Below are 25475 nucleotides of genomic sequence, written 5' to 3' on the forward strand. Positions count from 1 at the left end.
GGTGCTTTTTTTTTTTTCATTTTAAGCAAATGGCAAAGCGAATACATTTTCCCAGCGCACAAGACTTAGAACCTACATAAGTCAGTAGTGGTGCACTTTCTTTCTTCTCTGGTGACACTCCATGGTTGATCCCAAAGCAACTTTTAAAGCAATGGAGGCTACAACAGCTTCAGCTTTCGCTTCTGTAGAAAGGTCTCTGCTCAAATTGCTCTTGGCCATTTGCCCACAACCATGGCAACATTCATGTGGACCCGCCGCAGAGGCTCAGTAATCACTACCTTGGCTGACAAACACGAGGACGCAGGATCAGATCCTTGCAACAGTGGTCACCGAGATAACATATGTTCGTCCGCATCCCGCACGCTGTGTATTCTGATGCATTAGGTTATGAATTCCCCTCCGAATCTTAGATATTTAACACACTACTCATGCACAAGACCAAAACTTAAATGTTCATAATGAGTATGAGACTTCGTCACTGAATAAAAGCTCTAATCGAACTTTAAAGAATTCAGAGAAAGGCTGGTCTTATTTGTTCAGGCAGTAAAATCTCTGATTCTCCTACTGAGCTTATGGCGACGAACAACGCCGAATCACTTGAAGTTCGAAGAAAGAAATGCTATCTTCACTTTACTGTGTTCACTTAACCGTATGTTAACATTAGAAACATCCGTATTTTTCTACCACCTGTCCATCCGAAAAACAACATTATCAGACGTACTCACTATAGCAATATTTTGTGAAAGCTGACTACAATAAATTTTCGTTTTTTTCTACGCCGGATATATCTGATTAGGATCACCTTACAGCTTTGTCATAGTTGAGTAGCACTGATTAATTCACTTTGTTCCGCTTATTTTTTATATTATGTATCCCCTTATTCTACATTCACTCAAACATGCCTGCCCTACTTGCAGCCTGTTGTGGTCTGCCATGTGTACTAAATGAAGTAAAAATAAATTTCAATGAAAATGCAGCGAAAAACATTCATGCGTGCCGTGCGATGCCAGTGCACGGTAAAGAAGCCAAGGCGGTCGAAACTAATCTGCAGCCCGCCACTATGCCATCCCCTATAGGCCAAGTGCAGCTTAGGGACGTTACACATCACATACCGTACCAGACACTTCCAATTGGATCGTGAATTGGAGCGTGTGCGAAGAAACATTCCTTAATACGAGTGAGCCTGGCACAGAGCACGGGCAAACAATCAGGATCACTCCCCCCCTCCATGACATCTTGCTGCTTTCAGTTCGCTGTTCGCGTTACGTTCTCTGACGTCTCCTATCCGGCGTGACATTCCCCATGACTACTACTCCCCTCGCACGCACGTTCACACCACCATTTTCGTTTGTTTCCTTGTTGTCCTCACCGTGCCACTCTGTGTTCGCCGACGCTAAGGCTTTCACGTCGGCGCACCGCCCATCTGTGCGCTTACTTCTCGATCGGTCACTATCGCGCTGACCCTGACGCTTTCTCTCTTTCTGTCATCATCAGTCTTCGTCCCGAGAACTCGTCCATTGTGTGCCACGCTCTATTTGTTGGCCGTCGCCTCGGAGCTGCCCGTGTCATTTCCGCATAGCGTATTGGAACCTTCTACTCGTTCCCTTGTCTCTCCTTCTTCCTGCCATATTCGGCCGTCAACCATGTTTTCGATGGGCGCGCCACTCGGAGAAGTCATCACCCGGAAGAGTGAAACACTCTGCTTTTGGGCTTGGGATCAGCTTGTGTGAGCTCACGAATGCTTTCCTAGCAAAATAGTTGAGAACTCTGGCAACAATGTACGCGGTCGAATTTTGGAGACTAGCGAGAATGTTATAGCTCAGGCTAACGACAGCGCCGCGAGCTACGGGAAGCAAATGAGGAGGAAATGCTTAGTACAAGAAAGAGAGCAGCGGGGTGAAAAATATGAACTTGGGTTAATGATAGCCCAGCTGAAATGAAAGGAAACGAATGTACTTGGGCGAGGCATATAATGCAGAGGAAAGATTACCTATTGGCTGTTAGGTTAAGAGAGTGGATTTCAAGGCAATGGAAACGTTGCCGGAGGCGGCAGCGAGTAAGGCCTCGAGACGAGATAAGCTAACTTTTTGACATGGCGTGCGCTGCGGTAGCTGGACTGGGCTCACGATGAAAAGAGGGTGAGGTCTTTCTTTTTTAGAGCTTTAGCTCTGATACACGAATTGTTGTTGTTGTTGTTGTTGTTGTTGTTGCGGCTGAGAAAAGGCTGAAAAGGAAATTGCACGGGCCTGCCGACTGGCTCAAGCCGACTCAAAATCGCGTTAGTACAAAACACAAGGTCATTCAAGTAAGACCAGTGGGTGGCATCATTGGTACACAGATTGTGGGCCACCTAATTAGCACAGAATGTTCGCAGGCGTATCAAACGATTCAGCGCGTTACAAAACATTAGATTACCAGTCGAATCAAAGCGTAGAATATAACAGCAATTCGCACCGGCTACCTTCGATTGCCCAAACCGTGGGTGGCTTCTTGAAACTTCAAACGTCCATTACTGCCAGACTAACTGACGTAGGACATTCGAAGCGGAGTCAAACGATTTGTCGTTTTGCACTGCATACGTTGACAACAAAAAAGTAGATATTCGGATATAACAAAAATTTGTCCCGGATATAGAGAAGGTGGCTAATGACGCAATATTTATTCGATATTGCTAACAATCGATACTTATACGCTGCCTCAGCCTTTTGCTCTTTTTTGCTCCGTAGATTTGACTTTGCTGGTAGTGAGGCCATCAGTGCAGAGATCGACGCTAATTTAAATAACAGCACAGTTTTGACGAGGGCTCCACGCTGTTTTAAAAAGAAGACGGTGAACTCATAAAAAGTTAGTTGCACAAATTCAACGATTCAAGGAAGAACCGAGATTAGATATTAAATGTAGGAAAAAAAAATAGCGTGCGTTTGATTGTACCTAGCTGTCAGTGCAAAACGCTGCTGTTATGACATTACACGCTTCTTGATTTCTGGCTTCCCTCAAAGGAAGGACCACTCACCAGTCTCTTGTTTTTTTTAACCCTGGGACTTCTTCATGGTTGCGCTCTGTTTACGCTACCTCAAGAAATCTTGTAAACAGGGACGTGAACTCTCAACCCGCAACGCTGTCAAGGGAGGCAGTGGCTCATATTTATGCGCGGTGTGTGCGTTCTCTAGCCAGTCAACCTAATCTGTGCTCCAAAACAGACCGGCTGCTTATGCATGCATCCTAAATCTGCGAAACAACTCTCCCGAGCGTCTCAACTCTTGTTTCCGGAGCTCAGCCGGGCGTGATCGACACCTCCTTAGTTGCAGTTCTTGTTTCGAGCGTATTATTTTTCTTTTTCATCTTATTTGCATACGCCGTCTTATCCAAATATGTCCCATCGCATTTAGTTCACTTTTTTGCCGCAGTTGTTTAAAAATTGACACACCTCGGCTAGTTTTGGTGATGTCCCTCCCCCGTTTGCTTAACCACTACAAAACGCAGCGAAGTGTTCGTTATTCCTGCTAAGTTTTAGCTTATGAGTTGACATTTTTTTTTCTAACTTTCAAACATGGCCTCACAAATATGTTGGCGTCCCCCAACAGCGAACTGAATAATTTGAGCCAGCCGAGATTATCTCGCGTCGCGGAGGGGGTCAGCAAGGGGAAGAAACCTGTCGCCGGTTGCGCGCGCTCGTTCCAACGTCGAGTAATTAAACTTTGTTGTTCCTCCATCCAGCCGTAAGCGCGTGCGCGTGCGCGCAACACACGACTGGCCTCACCCTGCTCACGCTTCAGCGCTCCACGGGCTTCCCCGGATTCACTCCAAACGGGACGCTGCTTTGCGTACAAGCCGGGGAGCCCCGGGTCGCATGGTTTAGCAGCGCAGAGCCAAAGGCGTCGTCACTTGTGCCAGCCAGCCAGGCAGCCAGCCCGTGGTTGTCTTTTCTTTCCTAAGCCTTACGCGGGGACTCAGCAGCGCGGCGTTTTGTTCACCACTTCCCCCCCCCCCCCCCCCCCACCCTCACTCGCGCCATCCAACACGAGTCCTTCCGCAGCAATTAGCAATTCGCCGGAGCCTTTGTGTCGAGTGCTCGCTACAAGCCCCCTCCCCTCATCCTACTTGCACCCCGCCCACTCACTCTTCCTTCTTGTTCGTTCTCTTCGCATCAACTACTCCGGCACTGGCGCCCTCGACGTCTCGCTCCTTTTGAGCGCTGCTGCTGTGGGAATTGTCTCCGGCCGAACGTGACGCGGCACTGAGAAGAGCGAAACAAAAGCCTTGTGCCGCCATCGTCGCCACCCACCCCACTCTTTAGCTGCTGAGTGTCGGAGGTGAGACGGGGAGGAGCACAGATAGGAGGAGAGGGAGAGGTAGAATAACACCGATGTATAGTGAGGGCTCGAACAACCTTTCTTCGCCTCACCCCCTCTTTTCATCCCGCCCGGCCGCCACTCGAGTCGCGATGTAATTGTTACGACATTGTTTCCTTGAATAATTGATGCAGGTTCGATGTAGCGCGCACGCCTGCGCAGCGCTCGCGCGGCCACATGCTCTGCTGCTTTCCAGACCAAGGGTGGAAAGGTGGAAGGAAAAGAGAGGGCAGGTCACCGCGTCCTTTCCACCCCCGGTCATCGATCAGCTAACCGGAGCGAAACAAAAAAAAAATAGAAGCTCCAAAGGCCACGGTCCGCTGCGCTCTCATACCACGTAAGCGGGAAAGCTCTAACCCACAATATTTCTTCTATATTTTTTTTGTCCGCTTTGTCAACGACTAAATAACGCCGCAGAGGTAAAACACTTACCGCGTCCTTACGGCGGACAAAATAACGGCGATCGACGCCTTCAACACGGAACGTCTGTGCATTTCGCCCTCTCTCCATCTAATGGCGGATCTCTGATGAGCAAGCAGCTCACATGTCGTGCAGATCTGCGCGAAACGAACCATTGAACGTGTTTTATCCGGCGCGGGACTTAGGAACTTGTCGGTGCTGTCGCCGAAAACGGCAGCTGTGATAGCCACGGCACTGTAAACTTTTTCAGCGATGTTTCTCACAAGGCATAATTTAAAGGTGCACTGAAGAGGATTCTGAACTTGTCTTTTTGCCGCGGGAACTCGATCTACACGTTCCGAGCATTCTTAGAAACTGCAACTTATTGCCCTGTATGGCCGATTTCCCTAATTAAATCGAATTAACGTCCGGCTCCCGCCATTTTTTTTAAATTCTGCCTCGTACGATGGGCGGAGTCGACCAACGCGTGAAGTTCCTTTCAGCCAGCCCCGCGGAGGCTTTGCTTTCGCTTTATTTTGTTTTTTAGTTTTCCACGAATAAATAGTTTCATTCGCAGATAATATAGCCGCAAAATAAACCCGCAGAAATAAAAATACGCGCGGACTATTTGCTACTACGGACTACTACGTATTACTCCGCCGATGGCAGAGCGGCAAGCCGCCACGGGACTGGGTGAAAGGCACTCCACGCGTTGGTCGACTCCGCCCACCGTACGAGGCAGAATTCAAAAGAAAGGGCGGGAGCCGGACGTTAATTCGATTTAATTAGGGAAATCGGTCACACAGGGCAATAAGTCGAAGTTCCTAAGAATGCTCGGAACGTGTAGATCGAGTTCCCGCGGCAAAAAGACAAGTTCAGAATCCTCTTCAGTGCACCTTTAAGAGAGAACACGTGAGAGGCAGTTCCAGTTCGGTGCCTAAAAATGGGCCTCTTATCATGATTTCTATACATACCTCACACCAATATTTTCATCACAGAAACGATTAGAGGTTTACAATGAATATAACGCGCTATAAATATTCAGCAAAACGTTGAGTTGGGCAAGTCGGTAAGGATTGATAACAAAAAAGGGCAAAGGACGACACACCAGAGAAGGGAGAACACAGGACGAGCGCTGACCCGCATCTAGAGGTTTTATTCTTCAAACCTTCATAGGTTTCTAGGTTTTTGGTTTCATGCCTTTTTGAATGCTGCTATATATATGATTGTTTAAAGAACAAAACCTTTAGTTGCGAGTCAGCGCTCGTCCTGTGTTCTTCTTTCTCGGGTGCGTCGTCCTTTGCACTGTTTTATTATGAAGCTCTTTTTATTATGAAGTTTTATTATTATGCCAGAGGTACTAGGATCGATACCCCGCACCTCCACCAAGATGTTACGTCCAGGGGTTTATTAAGACCGGGACGGAGGATTGAAAACAGCTGGGTCCGCTTGCCGAGCACGAGACGCCACCAACCTCGTTCTCCTCAACCTCAGCTTAGTCAACAGCGCCGACCATGCAGAATAGGTATCGCCTTTTCATGGGCGTCACAATATTATTACGAGAACATAATATGCGACTCAGCGTCAGTATAAGGCGAAACGCATATAAGGTGAAAGATGCAGTTCCATCGACGCTCTGCACCCAAGTCACAAAGCCAAGGAAACGAGGCCTTATCGCTAATGCGAATCTGTTCTGTTAACACTAATGATTTTGCGTTGGCCTCGTGATGAATGGACTCAGTGCTCCCCACATATGTTTTATATTCTTAATCGTTCTCTATAGAAACAAGTATCGAGGTTTCATTCCAGGCTCATTAATGACGTTGATATTCTGTGCGCGAAGAGAGGTGAATCGAATCGTCCCAAAGTGAATCCATTGTGAAGATGCACGATCGCTGCACCCAGTGATCGGCGTGCAAGTCGAGAAAAAGCGATATGAGCATAAGAGATAATTTTCCAGCACTTTGCAGCGAATTAAGCCGCTTATCGTTCACTTCCCTTGCATGCGAAGCGTACGTGTATGACCAGAAGAGCTACAATCGCTTTCGTAATGGCAAATCTACACTATGGGCGTTCACAGTTATTTTTTTGTGAAGGGCCGTTGCTTTTTCGAGGATTTTTCAGTTGCGTGAGCACATATTTGTGAAGTATTTCCGCGTGGAGCAACAACGATTATGTATGCATAAAAGTCGACATCTGCATGACATAATTTATTCTTTTTAGTACTGTGTTGCTTCCACTTCGAGAGTTTTTTTTTTAATCTGGCATTCGCTGCGGAGTGGAGTGGAAGGCGCCAGATTTAGGCAAAATAAGCCCAGATTAGAGTACTTTCTTGCATTAAGAAGCCTAGCAACAGCGCGGTATCCATTTTATCTTTTTTATTTTTGTTTTTACGGGTGAATCTAAATGGCCGTACATGGCCTAGTTAACCCTAAGCGGCTTAGCTCTCTTGAAACTGCCTATTGCTCAGTTAGCATAGGCAATATGAAAGTGAACAACAGAACAAGGGTAACTTTAATTTTATGCGAGCGTGAATTGTAATGTCTTACGTTAACATTTCGTAATCCTGCTTCCCATTTCCAGGACGGCAGTAAGCCAGCCAAAACGTTGCCCTCGAAATCATCGCATTGCTCTAAGCTCATACGATCGAGAGAAATCTTTTGTTCCTTATTTTGGGATTTCCACGGCAAGCTGACTTGGTCATAACGAGTGTTCCAAGCAATTGACACTGAAGTTAATGATGTTTTAACTATTCCTTTTTATAACGCAGTTTTTTTTTTCTCGGTAGCCAAGAACAAGCGTTTTCGGCTGTCAGGAGCCAGGATTTGTCCCGTATATCACGGGGAAAATCAATTCAAAACGAGGCCGTTAGAGATTTCGTTCACACAGGTTGAGCTGATCGTTTTTTAGGACAGTGCTGTCACTGCTGGCATTACATATGAACTTATTTTCACAAAATTATAGCTAATGGCGAAATGTAAAACGTTAACTAATACAAACTGCATAGGCAGTGAAAAGTCTCCCTGCCCATGTGCGCATCATGTCCATGCACACACATGGTTATTGAAACATACCCACCCGCTCATGTTAAAGAAAATCATAGCGTTACAGGACATGGAAAGATATTGCATTCCAACGTTTTTAACTTTTTACCACTAGGCGAAACTAAATTCTATTGACTCGGTAATCAATACCTGAATAGGGCTTCCTGTATCCAAAAAAATTTAGGCTAAAATGCACGCCGATGTAAAGTCGTGCTGAGTAAGTAGATTTTTTTTTTTTTTGATTTGGCACCAAAATATTCATGCACAGACATTATTGCCGTTTCTGCGTCAAGTGGGCCGACCGCATGCAAGAATCAAAACATTTGAACGTTTCAGTGAATGTGTTATGACCAGAACAAAGCTCACAGATATTCAAAGCTCATTTGGTATGAAAAAGAAATTTTACTTCTATCATCCCCCGACATTATCGAGCGTTCTTAGGCTCTGTCTTGGGTAAAGAAAATTAATTGTAAGGTGCCTTCCGAGCTTTTCAGAGCAGAGGCACTTTCATTCATTCAATCTATTATTCAGATTCATTATGGAAGCGGCAAGGTAACACGACGAAGGGAAAACTTGATCCGCTTTAGAATAACGGAGGCTCGTACAGCGAAGATAATGCTTAATTTGTGGAGCAAACTTAATGCTCTTAGGGAGTAAGCGAAAACAGTACTTTGTATTAAAGGCGGTATACCGCAAGAGGTACTTTCACTGACAGAAGATAAATTTCCCCGGCTGCCTGTGTTCAGGTAAGTGTCATTTATTTCCGTGACCTGCATGCTTGAACATTTGAACCGTTCAGAACGCAGCTATTTGGTATGCCATACTAGCTTTCTTCTTGAGCCGCAGATGCTCTCCTCTGATAGCCCGATTCAATGCACCGAACTTCCCATGCTTTATTCATCTCTGAACGCTTACTTTGTGGGACTGCTGGACACGTGTTCGTACATATGTATGTGGGTCAACTTTCTTCTTCTTGAACCGCATGTCATTCCTTCCGCGGATAACCACAGAATAAGTGTATTTTCTTGTCGCATTTCAACATGGAGGGAGTCGCCGCAATTGCTCATAACGGTCTGAACGTTTTTTCTTGATCATTTATATATTCTCTCGTTGAAGATGAAGTGGATCTACGGCAAGTTTTCCAGCCCTAGTTAGAGATGACAGTTTTTGCCCCTCTTAGTACCACTTTTATGAGAAACAGCATGTCATTCTGAATAAATTCGCTCCCCGAAGCTTAGTAATGGTGTATAGCCGTATAACCGTATGGCGTATAGCCGCACTATAATTATGCCAACAGTACGCCACAAGGCCAACATAACGCATGTGTACATTCATTCTTTTTTTTAATCGATCACCCATGTGCCTGTCAACAAACGCGTAGGAAATGAACAACGTCGCTTTTAGGTGTGGACGGACTGAACTCCATCGCTCCATTCTGGGGCTTGCTTGGCGTGCCATGTATCTATATATAGGTCATGAGCTGCACGTGTATTTGCAGCGTACCTGAGCAATCGTGCTCAGATGTTGTTCGCTGCGAAAATAAAAAAAAAAGAACTGCGAACAGGCGCACTGAACTAGAATACGACAGATAAAATGAACACAAACTCTAACGTAAGGCGAAGAAATTTCGGAGGCACCTTTTAACCACAACTTTCGCAAGTCCCGAACATATTGTGTTAGCGGGCATTATTATTAATTACCTGGTCCCGGCACCTGAGGCAAGAAAAGAAAGAAATATCGAGGACTAGTATTCAAGATAGGCTGTCGGCTCGATCTTACTTGTGCTAGTGATCAAAACACAAGCTAAGGAAGACAGGAACTACTGAGAACTAGAAAGGATGTGGAGGACGGAGGTATGAGGAGCTCTTGATTAATTTTGAGAGGCTGGGCCGGCGAAGAAGAATTGTAAATTTATCGCCGTAGCCTCGCGCCAAGGTCCCGCTGTGGAAACCTCGCGCATTTCATTTCGTTACCTTTCTTCCGAACGGGCCCAAGTCACGAGCGAGAGAGCTATACTCTTCTCTTTGTATCGACGTCGCGCTCAATTCCCTCTTCGCTTCACGTTTCGAACGGGCAATTGAGCGCGAAAACTTTAATGTCTTCCCCGGCGAGGAGAAGGCGTGCCTATGAATATTCGAAACGTTCATTTCCCCGATAGCCGGTACCCCCGCGGTGTCACCCAATAGGTCCCCAGTGCACGAATTGCTAGAAGTCTCTTTTCGTGTAAATACTTGTTATGAAATACAGCGCCCGCTACTGCTTGAATCTTGTTGGGTTTTTTTTACTTTAACCTTGTAAATAATGTACCATCTTGACTAGTCGCTGTGACTTTATTTCTTTACTCGCGACAGTTGACTCAACAGCGAACCTTTAATCTAACCTTAACCGAGTTAAGCGCTTTGAAGTTTCCCCTGGTTAATCAAAATTAAAATGCCAGTATAGTACAGTAACGACAGCCTATGTGGAATGAAATATTAATATGTGTGCAATACCCGCATTGCGTCTCTTTTTCCAACATCGAGAGTATTCTTCCTTACAATGCTGGCAAAACAACTTCCGCCGTTAGTGCTATGAGCTACGCTTCATATATGGAATTACAAATGTGTAAGAAGTCTTGCGGCTTCAAAACCATTTGAACCACTATGCAGTGGTCATTTGCATAGTGGCGCTGAATATCCTTACTATGTTAAGTTGATAAATAGGAGTTTTTGTCATGAATCTGTTTTACTATCTACTAAAATACTTGCTGTCTGCATCCGCTTTGTTCAACTAATCACTACCTTTGGAAGGTGAAAAAACAGAAATGCATATCTGCTACCTCAACGTAATACAGCCCGCTTTTCTTTCCTAAGGGGCAGGAAGCATTAAGCGTTCCCGCTCGAAATTCGGTCGCATGAAACAAATGCTTTGGGAGTGGGCACTTATTTCAAGAAGGAGCTAGACACCGCAGCGGACACGGGACAGAGAAAGAAGACGACACAGGGCGGTACTTGCAACTAAAATTTTATTTGAAACTTCATGGCTTTATAAAGACCGAGGCACGTGTGATCTTACAATCGGGTAAAAAAGGATGAATGAAAAGCAACAGATAACAACACCTAACTGACAACAATGCACAGGAAAGATATGCGAGCCACAATGTACAGAAATCAGACTTTAAAACGTTATGCAATGCTCATCATGCGAGTCACAATCTACATATACCAGAAGTGTTAAAAACCGTCGACCGCATGTGGAAGCATGAAAACCACAAGACAAAGGAAGAAAAAGAACGTCAAAAGGAAGCCACCCAACCTGTTACCTGTCAAGGAAACCCAGTTCTTTTTGGAGGATGGAAACCGAAGGCGAACTAACGCATTCATCCGGCTGCGAGCGCAAGATGGCAATGGCCTCTACAATCTCTCTCTCAAGCTGCCCCTTCCTTCTTCCAACAATCTGGGTCTGGCTGAACTGAGGGCAACAACCCCGACACTTGCGGCAATGAACAGGCAGATTCGAACCCCGCCTCCCCCAAGGAACGCGCATGTTCTCTCAAGCGATCATTTAAGCACCTACCGGTTTGTCCAATATAAAAACGCCCACAACTGAGGGGGATCTTGTAGATTACCCCTGTTGCACATGCGACACGCTTATTTTCTTCCAAATGTTTCTTGCCGCAAGTTCCTCGAATCGAATCCCCTTTTCCCACTAGATTGCATAATCTAGAGAGCTTACAGGGTGCCGAAAATACGATGTCGATGCCATATCCGGTTGAGGAGAGGACATCCTGCCTTTTAGAAAGCGTCGAAAGCTTGCGAAAGAATTTCACCAAGAAGTCTGGTAGCTCAAAAATTCTACGTGAAGTTGCCTGCTACTTCCGGGAGAATGACCTCGCTCTTGTCCAGGCTGACAAGGAAGGTGGCTTCACCGTACTACCGCAGAGCCTATTTCAAGAAAAAGCCATCAGTGCCGTGAGTAAGAACTTTAAGCCTGTATCTCAAAAACCTTCCAAAGTTAAGAGCAGGGCAGTGGCTCTTTTAGATAAACTCAACCTACAGAAGCTATCAAAACAGGTGCTGGGATGTGATTTGAACGTTCTGAGCATCTTCTTCACGGCAAAGACGCATAAAGATCTGTGCCCATTCAGGGCTATAGTTACAGAAAGAGGAAGCTGGCAGGCCCAAGTCAGCAAGTTCCTTAAAACACATTTGGGACAACTAAAGCCTGAGGATCCTTTCAAGATAGCTGGGTCTGACACCTTGGTTGCAGCATTGAATTCTGGTGTTCCAAGTGCCAACTGTGCCTTGTCCGTCGACGTAGAAGAGTTGTTTTACTCGATTCCGCACGATGAACTTTTCAGTGCAGTAAGAGAACTGATTGACGTTACCGGCGTGGTTGGATTCCAGAATACCTGTGGTGTGTCACCTGATTCTTTTATGGAGCTGCTCGCTTTTTATCTTGATTCTACTTTTGTTTCCTTTGGCGAGAAATTGTATGTGCAGAAAAAAGGAATTTGTATAGGTTCCAGTGTCGCGCCAGTGCTGTGTGAAATATTTCTTGCGCGTCTAGGTCGAGTGCTCGAGCTCAAGCTAACCCAACCTTTCATAGCAAAGATCATCAGATATGTAGACGACTTTTTAATTATTTTGAAACTTTCTTCTCATGAGTTTTTGACACAAGTATCTGGCAAGATCTTAAGTGTATTCTCAAACTGTTCACAATTTCTTAAATTCACTCTAGAACTTCCACAAAACGAATCCATTAAGTTCCTGGATTTAAAGTTATCTTTTAACAGAAGTGATCATGTGTGCTGGGCCTTCCAACCTAGGTCAAAGAAAGCATTGCTGCCTTTTGATTCCTCCCACTCCAAGGTGGTAAAGCGGGGTATTGCCTCCTCCTGTTTTAGATCCGCAGTTTTAAAATCATGCACTCATATGTTGAAGTCCAGTTTTTCCCTTCAAGTAGAGCGGTTGGAAAAGGCAGGGTACCCGAGGTTTCTGTTAACTGCGGTTGCTGAAACAGTGGCCAATAAGCTCAGTAAAAAGAAAAAAGTTGCTTCCCAAGAACCAGCCGGCCAGAAAAAAGTGGAAGTCATTCCCTACCTGCACAGGGTTTCACATAATCTCAAAAATATTTCAGGCAAATATGGCATCGACATTGTATTTTCGGCACCCTGTAAGCTCTCTAGATTATGCAATCTAGTGGGAAAAGGGGATTCGATTCGAGGAACTTGCGGCAAGAAACATTTGGAAGAAAATAAGCGTGTCGCATGTGCAACAGGGGTAATCTACAAGATCCCCCTCAGTTGTGGGCGTTTTTATATTGGACAAACCGGTAGGTGCTTAAATGATCGCTTGAGAGAACATGCGCGTTCCTTGGGGGAGGCGGGGGGTTCGAATCTGCCTGTTCATTGCCGCAAGTGTCGGGGTTGTTGCCCTCAGTTCAGCCAGACCCAGATTGTTGGAAGAAGGAAGGGGCAGCTTGAGAGAGAGATTGTAGAGGCCATTGCCATCTTGCGCTCGCAGCCGGATGAATGCGTTAGTTCGCCTTCGGTTTCCATCCTCCAAAAAGAACTGGGTTTCCTTGACAGGTAACAGGTTGGGTGGCTTCCTTTTGACGTTCTTTTTCTTCCTTTGTCTTGTGGTTTTCATGCTTCCACATGCGGTCGACGGTTTTTAACACTTCTGGTATATGTAGATTGTGACTCGCATGATGAGCATTGCATAACGTTTTAAAGTCTGATTTCTGTACATTGTGACTCGCATATCTTTCCTGTGCATTGTTGTCAGTAAGGTGTTGTTATCTGTTGCTTTTCATTCATCCTTTTTTACCCGATTGTAAGATCACACGTGCCTCGGTCTTTATAAAACCATGAAGTTTCAAATAAAATTTTAGTTGCAAGTACCGCCCTGTGTTGTCTTCTTTCTCTGTCCCGTGTCCGCTGCGGTGTCTAGCTCCTTCATGTCTCACCAACTGGCCTACACATCTACCCTCCTAACTTATTTCAACATGCTTGAAACAGTAAACACAAATCTGCGTTTACTATTTTTCACTTCAATACCACGCTATCATTGCAGGTAATTCATAAAACTTTGGATCGAACACGATTGATTGAATTCGCTGTAATCCAGGCCACACAAGAAAAAAAAAAGCGAAACCACTGAAGAGAAGTCGACACGGAAGCGAAATCCGCCAGCGAGATGAAATAAAATCTGAGTGTATACGTATAGTGCTAAAATAAACCGCCGAAACAAGCGAGAACACAAAGGCAGATGAATAATGCTATACAATTATCGATTTCCTGTTTTTCTGTATGTTTGTTCGTTCTTCTGTTGAAGATAAAGCACGCTGTCATAGCGGGCATTTGAAACACTCGTAACGTACACGCTGTGCTCCAGACATCGTTGGGAGCAGGTGGTTCAAGCCGCGCCTTTCACGCCGTATGTTACTGATACATTAGTGTCAATATTTCTCCCGTCTTACGGCCGTATTTCACAAAAAGGAAGCGCTTCGGCGTGGATTTCACCGCTGCTGCTGCTGTCCCGACTCCCGTGCCCAAAGCCGTCAAAACAGGGCGAGTTTTTATCCGTACGTCCACGTTGGGATGCCCGCGCAGTTTACACCGCTCTAATACATCAACAACAGTACTAGTAAAAAGCGAGGGAAGAGACGAAAATGAAGGAAAGAGGAAAGGGGGCACGAACTGGCCGGCGAGGTAATATCTGGGACGACGACGGGAGATCAGCGATCCGCCGGCGCCTCGTAAGCACCTCACTCACTCATCTCTGTTTATCTTTCTTTTTATTCTATTTCGTCGCCTATCACATTTTCTTTTCCTCGATAAACCACGCGATAGCCATCATCAGGGAGTCAAGGAAGTCACGAAGCTCTTAAGGCTAAGCGCCGCCGGGGCAGCCGAGATAACGAGTAAGAAGGAAGAGAGAGAGAGAAAATCCGCAGTAGCAGCAGCAGGAGGGTATGCCAAAGACGAGAATATACGAATAAAAAGAAACGGAGTTGGGAGGGGCGGCGCAGTGCAGAATACGGCTCCAGAATACAGGGCGCTCCCGCAGCAGCCTAGCCGTGCACTCTAAAAAAAAAGGTAGTTGAGGTTACTACATTTTAGGGTAGTAACGACTGTCACATATATGACTACCTAGGTAGTAACTGTACGTAGTAACTGCAAGGTAGTAACGTTTACTACCTCTCAGTAACTGTATGTAGTAACTGCGAGGTAGTAACATTTACTACCTCTCGAGAGAAAACACCTTAAGAAATAATATAATGACTTTTGACATTACAATCGTATGCATATAAGATAGTAATAGTGCAAAATAAGAGCAAAAAAAAAACTAGAGCAAAAACAAAAAAGAAAAAAAAATCCCTGCTTTCAGGAGGATTCGAACCGCGGACCTTTCACTTTCTATGTTGAAGTTGTTTCTATCCTGTTCCTATACTCTCTATCCTACCACGCTAACCACTACGCCACGCCACCAGACGCTAACTTGTCAACTTATGTGCCGTGATATGTGCAGCCACAGTTGTTTCTTGTTCTTTTCATTGCGTGTAAATGTAGCAGCAGCATCTACATTCTCGTACGGGACAACAATGTTGTTGAGAAGGACCTTTCAGTGGCTGATGGCCAATCACATAAGGAAATCTTCTGTGTTAACGAAAACGAGTCTCTGCTGAGTTTTTATTGTCGAAAGACATGAATACCTGACTTCGTGGTGACTTTCTAATGTGTCACAAGGAGTGCATGAACATGACATCAGAAACTCAACGCCCATTTTTGTGCATCTTGTAGTAAACCAGAAGGAAAAATGAGCACAAGTCAGGCACAATAGCTTGGGGTTGGTGAAAAAGTGCAATTAAGAAATCAAACTAAAGAGTGGAACACATACGCGCTGCGTATATTGTATTGAAAACAAAAAACAGCACTGGCAATTTTGTTAGATTTGCTGCCAATTAGGAAACCCTTTTCATTATATAAAAACATAGGGCATTGAGTAGCAATGTCACCGGGAATGTTAGTATACGTACGTGTGCATATTCCGATCATCCATTTCCAGATCAAGGTAGTAATGGATACTACCAGGGTTATAATGAGGTAGTACAAGTGTAGTAACTGCCAAAAAAACGTAGTAACAGCAGAAGTTACTACCTTGTTACTACTTAATTTTCTTTCCAGTAGTAACAAGGTCGTAGCAACATAGTACATAGGTAGTAGGGGTTAAAAAAAGGTTGTAACAGCAGCCGTTGCTACGTTTTCACTACCTTTTTTTCTAAGAGTGTGGCCCGTCCGGGAAGTGGTGAGGCTGTGGTGCGCGCGGGCGAGTTTTAGGGATCGCGAGGAGAGGGCATTTAGCGGCATAGCAGATGATGACGACGGCGAAGACGACGGTGCGTGTAGGTGCGCGACAAGAAGAGAAGAAGATGATCTTAGCCGGGCCTTCTCGGCCGAAAAACACCGGCTTGGGAAGGACCGGGATCCCCGGTAGTAATGGAATATTTAATGCACCCTCAGCAAGATTCTTCGCGCAGGAATAGAACGAAAAGAGCAGGAAAACAGTCATGCTATACACGCGCAGAAAGAGAGAGCACCTTTCTGAAGCGCTCGCAGCGCTGCAGCAGTTCCTCGACTCCTTCCTTAACGTCTTCTTTCTTTCTTCTTCTCTTGATGCTTATCTTCCTTTCTTTCCCATCTTTGGGCCCCGTTCATACTGCCGGACGGGCTATATTAAACCCTTTTCGCGTGTACGTAAGGCGGGATTTTCTCCGGGCACCAACGACTTGAAGCGCTCACGCAAAATGAAACCGGGCCCCCTCAGAAGGACAGGGCAGACGAAAGCTCGAAAATGAGAGTTCAGCTAGCGGTATTCACTAAAGATGGCGAAAAGTTTAGTCCAGGGGAAGTTGAAATTGTCGTCCGATATCGAGAGAGAACGGGGCCAGGAGATGGGACGATTTTGCAGTGAAGTCTGAACTGGCGAAGAAGTTGGTAAGAAACGTTTCGTTGATGGAAGGTCAAAGTAGCGATCTATAGAGTCGGTAGGTCTGATTTGCGAGCAAGGTACGGAGAAACCTGCGCCTAATTCTCGCACTGCAGCACGAAGGTTAGTTTTTATAAATAACAACACAGCCTTTAACAGTCATTTATCAATAATTAAAATTATACTAAAATTACAATATGCCATCTTCTACGCTTTATCGCGGAAACATGCAGTAATAACTCCAATTTTGTCATGTTAACCTATGCAACGTAGTATACCATTTCTATGTTCAACTCTAGCATCTTCAACTGCTAAGTTGAAGCATAGTTACCGGCATTTGTAATATATGCACCGCCTCCCTTCTGTCCCCGAACAAGTCCTAGAAGCGTGCACATAGCGACTGGCTGCTTGACAAACTACGGCTTTATTGTACCTGTGACTTGTGCCCTTTACGTTTCTATGTCTTTTTATATATTCATTAGTCGAAACTGGTCGTTAATTGACGTGAACACTGAACAGCTAAAAAAAAGTAAAAAAGAGGGCAGTTGACTGAGAGAAACACGCAACGTTCCGAGATTAGGCTTACCTCACCACGCTAAGCCCTGCAGAGCTAATGCCAGCACACAACGCTAATATGGCTCCAAAGCACTAATAAGGGCGTTCAGCGCTAATGAGGCTTCATACCCGTACAGACGTTAAAAATAGATGCGTTAAAGCTACAAGATAAGCCTTGGTTCTCTTCTTTATTATCTATTGCCCCGGCCTTCGTCAATAAGGTCTTCAGATCCGCTCAACTCAAAGCGTGCAGGGCGCAGCTAACTCTGTCAATCCACCTGAAAGGGCACCATTTTTATTTCTTGCTCTCGCCAGAGCACTAGCACTTACATGCAACCACTTTACTGTGCATAAAGTAACTCGTAAATATCAGTGAGAGCTTATATTCTACGCATCCTGTGGATTTCTCTAATGACTATTTGTGCCTCGATCTCTGTAACTTTCCATTGACAGTAAATCCCCGGATGCAATGAAAAAAAAAACAGACAGTGAGTATTTGGTGCTCCTGCCTAGAATAAAGATCCTCAGGGAGAGCCATACTCATAATTCTGACGCTACATATATAGAGGGCAAAAAGAAGAGGCTTACAGGTCGCATCTTCGATCGTGATACTCTTCGTTTGGATATCTTAGGTTTGCAAGCGAGGCAAAAAAAAAAACATGTCTCCCAATGAAGCACAATCAAGATAGAAGAGGCTCTAAGCATATGCGTTCGGAGTGGGAAGAGAAAGGGGAAAAAAAGACGCGACAGTAAACAACGTTTCTGCAGAAGAATCTGCTCCTGAGCTAATTGATTCGTAACTAAAAAATAAAGATTGTTAGTCACCCTCGTTTCGTATCTCCTCTGTGTGAGTAGTGTCTTTTTGGTTGTTGCTATCTTTAAGTAAACAATGCTGGATTCTGAAGGACGGCTGAATATCTCTTACCCATGTATTCCCAGTGCCCGCATTATTTGCGCCATGTGGTTTTCCTCATACCAGGCCAGCACTTGGAGACGCTTGTCCAAAACCTTAAAACTAGAAAATTTGCTTCCTTATAAAAATGCCGTTATGGAAGCTCAGTGTATTTTCGTCGTCTTGTTTTCACATCTTATCAGTTCTGAGATAAGTTATCTTCAGATCAACCGGAGCGCTGAGGAAAAGGCAGCCTTTCCAAAAGTGCCAATATCTCCAACTATGCATATAATTAAAATGAAAAGCTGTCTAAACCACTGCCGGCGTTCTTTTTTCAATTACCAGAAAGAAAAGAAAATATATCATTGTGACAAATATTTTTTGCGCTCTCTTCAGATGTAGAATACTCAGCAGCACGACTGAATACACCTTGGACGCGCGCAACTCTCGAGGATAACAGGCAAGATCTCCACTATATTACGTTCGAGAAGTAACCGTGCTTTGCTTTTGAACATAATCAAGCAGAAGTGTTCTCAAACGCTCCTGAAGCTCTCAGGGCCGTATGGAATGATTAAACAACTTCTAATCAGCGCCTTTCTTCGCTTCACGTATTATCCCTTCGCGAAAACGAAAAAAAAAATGTACCATACCGTCGAGCTTCACAAGTGAAGAAATGCCAAGACAAAGTGTGCCATGAAGAGTGCAGATAATAAAAAGCATTTTCTATTCACTTCCGAAAATTTATAATGTTCAATCATAAAAACGCATTCCCTGCCGCTTGTTCTCAGGGGGAATAATGAAGAATTACAAAACACAGAGAAACCAAAATCCAATTATTTCCTCAGTTATTTGTTCACACTTCTCGTGCGAGAAAATCCAACTGATCGGCAGTTCATACTTTTGTTTCTTTTTTGCTTTTATTCACTGCTGCTAATGAATTGCCTTGGAGCATATTTCACGAAAAGGAAGTTATAAATCGAACGGAATTACTTTCCTCCACAGATGCAGGCATTCTCATCTCGTAGAACAACCCAACAGTACGCGCTCAGTTATATACTGAAAGCTTCTTAGCACTTGCCGTATTGCTGCGTTATTACTAACGGGCTAATAATTTACACGCATCCGCACGCCTTCTCAGTCCGCTAGCTTAGAGTACGAAAGAAAACGACAGCTTTGATGCCACTCTTCCATACACTGAAAAGTGATTTGTGGCTTTTATTTTTTTTATTTTTTCGGGACAGCTCACACGGAAACCGGCGCATGCCCGGTAATTAAGATTTTCACTGACTAAGCAAACCACACACTGAGTGGTTCTGGTAGCTTTACCAAGCACATTAATTTCAGCTCGAGGTACAACTGGCGCAACGCGTGATACGGTGAGAAACCACAACAAATTACTTCGTTCTGGTTAAAGTCTTTTTTTTTTTCGTAGAGTCCCTAAGCGCGGACGGTATTACCCTTATATTCATTTCTGAACTTCAGCCAGCGCATGCCGCCGACATAATACTGTGCCCACATTTTTTCTTTCAATTTAAGCAAAGGAAGAGGGTTAATTAAAATGTTTCCAATGAGAGCCACGGATCTTACATTAAATGGATCTTTTACAATTTCATGGAAAAAGAGTTGGAGACGACGGTGGAAGGCATTTCATCGATCGCCGGCCTTGCTAGCCACCTATGCATCATAGCAGTGTTTTCTTTGTTTCGCAAAGAAGTCTATCCAGTGAAGCAGTCGTTTACAAGTCAATTGAATAGTTTCTTTACCATAGCCATCAGCTGCACCTGACGCACGAAACAGTTTATGCTCTGCAGAAAATGGTTTGGTTTGGTTTGGTTTATGGGGTTTAACGTCCCAAAGCAACTAAGGCTATGAGAGAAATGTTGGTCATTCCTGAATGATGGAAATTATTGTTGCTAAATTTGCTCTGACATTGGATGTATGTCGTGCAGAGCGTTATCTCATTGTACTTTCGGGAAAGCTATCGTCGAAAAATTATTCTCGAATGAGATTCTGTTGTTATTACGTGTGCACCTTTTAAAGCGACCACCACTCATTTAAGCAACATTTCAAGATCCCGTTGTGTGTTCTGAATGTAGCGTTGCAGCAGATGTAACCCCCAAAAGGACACTTTTTACCGACAGTTATAGTCTTATCAGACCGGCCGTAGCTTTGTTCTAGAGTGCGACATTTTAGCACGGCTGGAATTGCAGTCGACAAGGAGGTTTTTCAAATCTTGACGTCCTGTCCTAGCTGCCAGGCCCTCTTCACCTTAAGGTCTCAGTAAGACAGAATACAAAGACGGGGTTTACGCACTGACTGATTCTTTTTGACATGTTGAAGGGGGGGGGGGGGGGGGGGCAGCTGTCTTCCTACTACTCTGCATGCGTTGGAGCCTGTCGCGATTAAAACAATCGCCAATGCTGCATCAACTGCTCTTCGCCCAGAAGCACGTGAGTTGTGTGTATGTGTGTCATGCTATGAGAAGAACTTCCATGAGATCACGATGAGCTTTCAGTAAATTAACTGCGCTGAGGGGTATGACGTTATTATCCAAATTGCTTAGCGAACTGTTAACGTCATTTCACAATCGTCGCGCTTGCTTTCAAGCGGAAAACTTCCAAGTGTAAAACGCACAGAGAGGTGCAGTATTAGAGCTGCTCCTGTACGGTTGTCGAATGTCACGGCATACAAATTATCGAGCCTTACGCATACGCTCCGTCAACCAATTAGATTCACCCGCCTTCGCATACATCTCAACGCACCGACCACCCATTCAAAATATATTTACCGCATGCCAGGACTATCTTGTTCAAATTTTCACCTTTGCTTCTAGCCATTAAACTTTGGAACGAGCTGCCAAGAGCCGTAGCGTCTATTAATAACTGTGATGCTTTTTCTGCTGCTTTATCATCGGTATAGGCCTGCTGTTTTGTGTTTCGTGCTCCCTTTGAATGTGCAATGATGTTTTCCCCCAATATGTAATTACCCTTATGCGAGTCTTTAAAGGCCCCCTGCCCACCCGCGGCCAGCAGACACTCTCTACCTCACTTTGAGCGAGCCTCCTCTCCTTCCATTCCCTCCTCGAAATTTTTCTCTCCCGCTCCTCGTCGAGTAGGCTCGGCAAGGCAAAATCACCCCTTCGTTCTCCGGTGTAAGCCGGAGGCGTGGTGTCTGTGGAGTGCGTCACAGGGCGACGTCATGGCCCCGCCTTCAATAGAATTCTTTTCTTGGTTTTTGCATTTTTTCCGCACACTGAACGATCGAGAGGCGCGATCGGCTCGACCACCTAGACTTGTTAGCGAGCGCATCCTTTCATACATCTGTTTGTCATTCCCAGTTAACGAGCCACCTTTTCATTTTCTTTTAGGCCTCCCCACCGTTTCACGAGCGGAGGGGCGGAAGTCGGTTGTGTTCGAAACACACGGCGAAGCGCGGACCCGGCAACCGCCCGTTTGCTTTTCTCCATGCGTGTTTGTGTTCTGTGTGTTTGTGTCTTTTCTCCGCTCCAAAGCATATGTCATTCATTGGAGTCAAGGCGTACGCAAGATGCACGAAAGATAAGCGGTATGTGTGCGGAGCGGTAAAGTGGGCGAGCGAGGGAAAGGCTCTGCTGCACTACTAATTAAAACCTTGTTTTGGGGGGCTCGCATAGAAGAAAAGAAACTGAGAAGGGAGCGCGCACGCAGAGCGTCTCGTGACGGGATCACGGCGGGGGGGGGGGGGGGGGGGGGGGGGGCGAGCCAACTCCCTCAGTTTTACTGTTTTTTTACTTTTTATGGCTAGGGTTCAAGGCTGTCGCCGCACGCTCCCTCCGCAGTTTTTTTTTTTTGTTCCTTCATGCGGGTTTGTAGGCATGAGCCAGAACAGAAGGCGCTGCGGAAAGCGTTGTGCAGACGACGCGACGCCAAGGCTACGCCCAACCTTCTCCCGTCAGTCAGAACGATGCACCAATGGAGTGCCTTTAGCGAAAGTAGCCCCCCTTGACGTCAGCGGGGTGCAGAGTAGTGGGCCGGGCCCGTTTTTGAAGGAAGGAAAGAACGAACGGGCTTTGATTTGAATTTTCGCAGCTTTTCGGGGCGCGCATGGCTCTAGTATTTTGCAGAGGTTATCTTCGATGCCTCATCTATGCAGTGGGCTTGTTTTTCAAAAATGTCCGGACCCTGGTCAGTGGCCCTTTAAGGGTATTGTAAACAAATAAACGGATCTGCATGAAACCTAACGAACGCACTGACGTCCACATGATTTTGATCAGCCCAATTACTGAACTTATTCCCGGGCTCAGTTTTATATGCCGGGTGTTTCAGCGAACACTTTAAAAAATTTTAAATAGGCTTTTTGGGACAAAATATGGCTTTTAGGGCGTAGTATTACCATTGTTGGCGGACACCAGAAAACCGCTGAATCGTCTTAGTTAACCAAGACTGGTCTGGTTACCTAATTTTCAATAATTAACTTTTTGAATAGTAGAGTTAGGCGCCTAGTTGTAACTAGAGATTTTTAGCCGGTCGTTAGTAATAGTCATATCAGTTTTTAGAATTTCGAAAACGCAATTACCCTCGCCGCTGTGGCTCCACAGGGTTTGGCTGTATCGTGCGAAAATACATGCGCTTTTTAAAAGAATGCAAGAAAAACAACCCCTCTAGTTCACATAACTAGCGGAAAAAAGCCAATTTTGTCGAGCCACAGCGCCAAAGGTAATCGATTTTTTTTTAATTCTGAAAACTTATAGGCCTCTTACTAACGACCGGCTACAGATCTCTAATCGCAACCTGGCGCCTAACTCAAATAGTTAAAAAGTTAATTATTAGAAATTACTTAGGCAGCTTACTAGTTAAGATGATTCACCTGTTTTCTGCTATCCGCCAGGCCTGGCAATACCATACCGCGAAAGCCATAATTTTACCCTAAAATGCCTATTTTTGAAATTTTTTGAAAGTGTTTGCTCTAGCGCCCGGTATCTGCAAGTAATATCTCTTTTAACATGAGCCAAGGGCTTAAAAAAAATGCTCTGGTCCAAACAGCATGAAATGGAACTTGAAAATTGATGTTGGCGGGTGCCTGAGAAAGTGGGAGAATTTTAAATCTTTCCTTGTACTGTCCTTGTACTGTTTTTTCTTTAAGTTTCATTTTTTGCGCTAATTTTGTAGTGTTCTTTTCTAATTATCAATATGATTAACTTTCCAACAACAGGAGATCACTGAAAAGCTTCAGTAATTTTATTTCCCGTAGTTAAAGGGAAGGTGAAACGGTTTTTTGAGTATTCGAAGTTATTCAAGAATTAGAACCTATGAAGCTTCGTGCTGAAAAACCAGAGAAAAAAAAACGGACCAAAAGTCTAGAGGAAAAACACGGCCTCGTTAGCCCTCTAGTCCTTTGGTCCTTGTTTTTTGCGCTGGTTTTTCAATATGAGTCTGTTCCAACTAGCTTAGGTTTCCGTCCTATGGAGCTTCTAGGTAAAGCATACAAAGTAGTTTTGCGCTAGCATCTAAAATGGTGACCTAATCAGCGATTAAAACGACGACGATGTTCAGGCTTCTCCTCAGTGCGCTGAAAAAGTGGGACAAAACTAGTGGTGACGTCACTGTTTCGTGCGTCTTCCGACGCCGCCAAGCAATGCTTCGTGAGCTTTACCTTCGACGGCATTCGTTTCCTTCCTTGAAACAACTGTTTCTTCGCTGGAAACTTAGCCCCACCGTACGTGACGTCATCATTGTGGCCTCTGGTTGTCGCTTTGCACTGCAGAGAAGTCTGAACGCTGACGCCTCTTTAGTCGACGATTACGTCACCATTTCAAACGCTAGCGCAAAAAGATTTTGCATCCTTTACCTGAAAGTTTTACGCCTTCGGCTCGTTTAAACTCATAAAATTTCAAGAGTTATTCAGCTGCCCAACAGGTGACTAAGTCATGTCGCGATTTTTGTTACGGTAACCCGGTATTAGCACGCGCCAGCGCCCACTATCAGGTTCGTAGGCGTGGTTTCGAGGGCTCTTTACAGAGCATAGAAAGAGTTCTGAACAAAACAATCCCTTCAAGAAGTGCTCCATTACAGGTTTCTTTTCCCCACCTGCAACTTTTTGCTGAAACTTTTCGCTTATTCTGCGACCTTTGAAAATAGTCTTCATTTAGCATTAGAAAAATGTAGTCTACAAATTACTGCTATAGGCTTCAGGCGACTGGAAAGAACGGCTTTTTTTTAATTCCCAGAGCGTTCCCCAGTTTATATATTGTTTAATACCATTTTTCCGTGTTATCTCAGGAGTACTGTCCATTATGTTGTTCCCAGCAACGAGCAATTAGCGATGTACTCTTCTTGAGGACATAATATCAGGTATTTTCACGAATAATCTACAGTTATCAAAAAGAAAAAGAACATAGCTGCCCAAACAATTCCTCGTAGTGTCAAGCAATCCCACAGCGAAGCACAACACGGTTCTACTCGTTCAGCCCAGCAAAAGTGAACGTGCACGAGTCTTTTCAAGACTGAAGCTTGTGAAAAGATAACAAAAAAAAAGAGTTCACGAATGGAAAAACCTACGATTAATTCGCACCTTGACAGTCATCTGTTTGACAAAAAGTGAAGAGGGAGGAGTGGGTTGTCGGCTACATCCTAATATGTCAGCGCTGATGCCAGTGCCGTCTGAGTCACAGATAATCCCTAGTACAACTACGGCTGTAAAACGCTTCCGGTACATCAAAACAATGCCATGACGAGTCACTGTCACGGAACGCAGCGAATAACGCCGATGACGTCAGAGGTACTGCACACTCACCAATGACGACGAGGTGCGTGGTGAGTTTGCGCGTCCAGTCCTTCTTGAAGTCGACGGCGCACACGTAGGAGCCGTTGTCGGCATGGCGCAGGCGGTCGATGCTAAGCACGGCGGGCGTCTGGATGACCGAGAAGTAGGCCCGGCCCTGGAGGCTGCTCCGCTGTGCGCTCTGGCGTATCTGTGACAGGCTGCCCGTCCTCGGGTTCACGTCCACGCTGTACACGGGGTTCGGACCGGAGTCCTTGTACCAGCGGATGCGCACCGGGAAGTCGCCCGCACCTGGGGCGCTGATGTCGCAGCTCAGCTGTACCTGGCTCCCTTCCAGCGCCGTCACCGTCAGCGCCTCGGCTGCGAAGGTAATGAAGGCGCTGTGTTTACATCCGGTATGCCATTAACAATCAGTAGTGTGTACAGTCGGCACGAGCAATATCCCTAAATAATGACAATGCCATCGCTTTCACGTTAAGGGTATCATCTTAGTCTCAGCACT

The 25475-nt window shown here is 45.2% G+C and overlaps 1 protein-coding gene across 2 annotated transcripts in view; it reads right to left on the reverse strand.

The window, feature by feature from the left end:
• The window catches only part of LOC149342786 (synaptogenesis protein syg-2-like), a 318879-nt gene that overhangs the window by 98751 nt on the left and 194653 nt on the right, over positions 1-25475 (reverse strand). For both annotated transcript variants that reach the window (XM_089545245.1, XM_089545244.1), the window contains exon 2: positions 24986-25333. In XM_089545245.1, the coding sequence (XP_089401371.1) occupies positions 24986-25333 (348 nt within the window). The remainder of the gene's footprint in view (positions 1-24985; positions 25334-25475) is intronic.

Source organism: Amblyomma mixtum, chromosome 5, assembly GCF_055824585.1.
Source record: "Amblyomma mixtum isolate Tamu chromosome 5, ASM5582458v1, whole genome shotgun sequence".
NCBI classification, from domain to species: Eukaryota; Metazoa; Arthropoda; class Arachnida; order Ixodida; family Ixodidae; genus Amblyomma; species Amblyomma mixtum.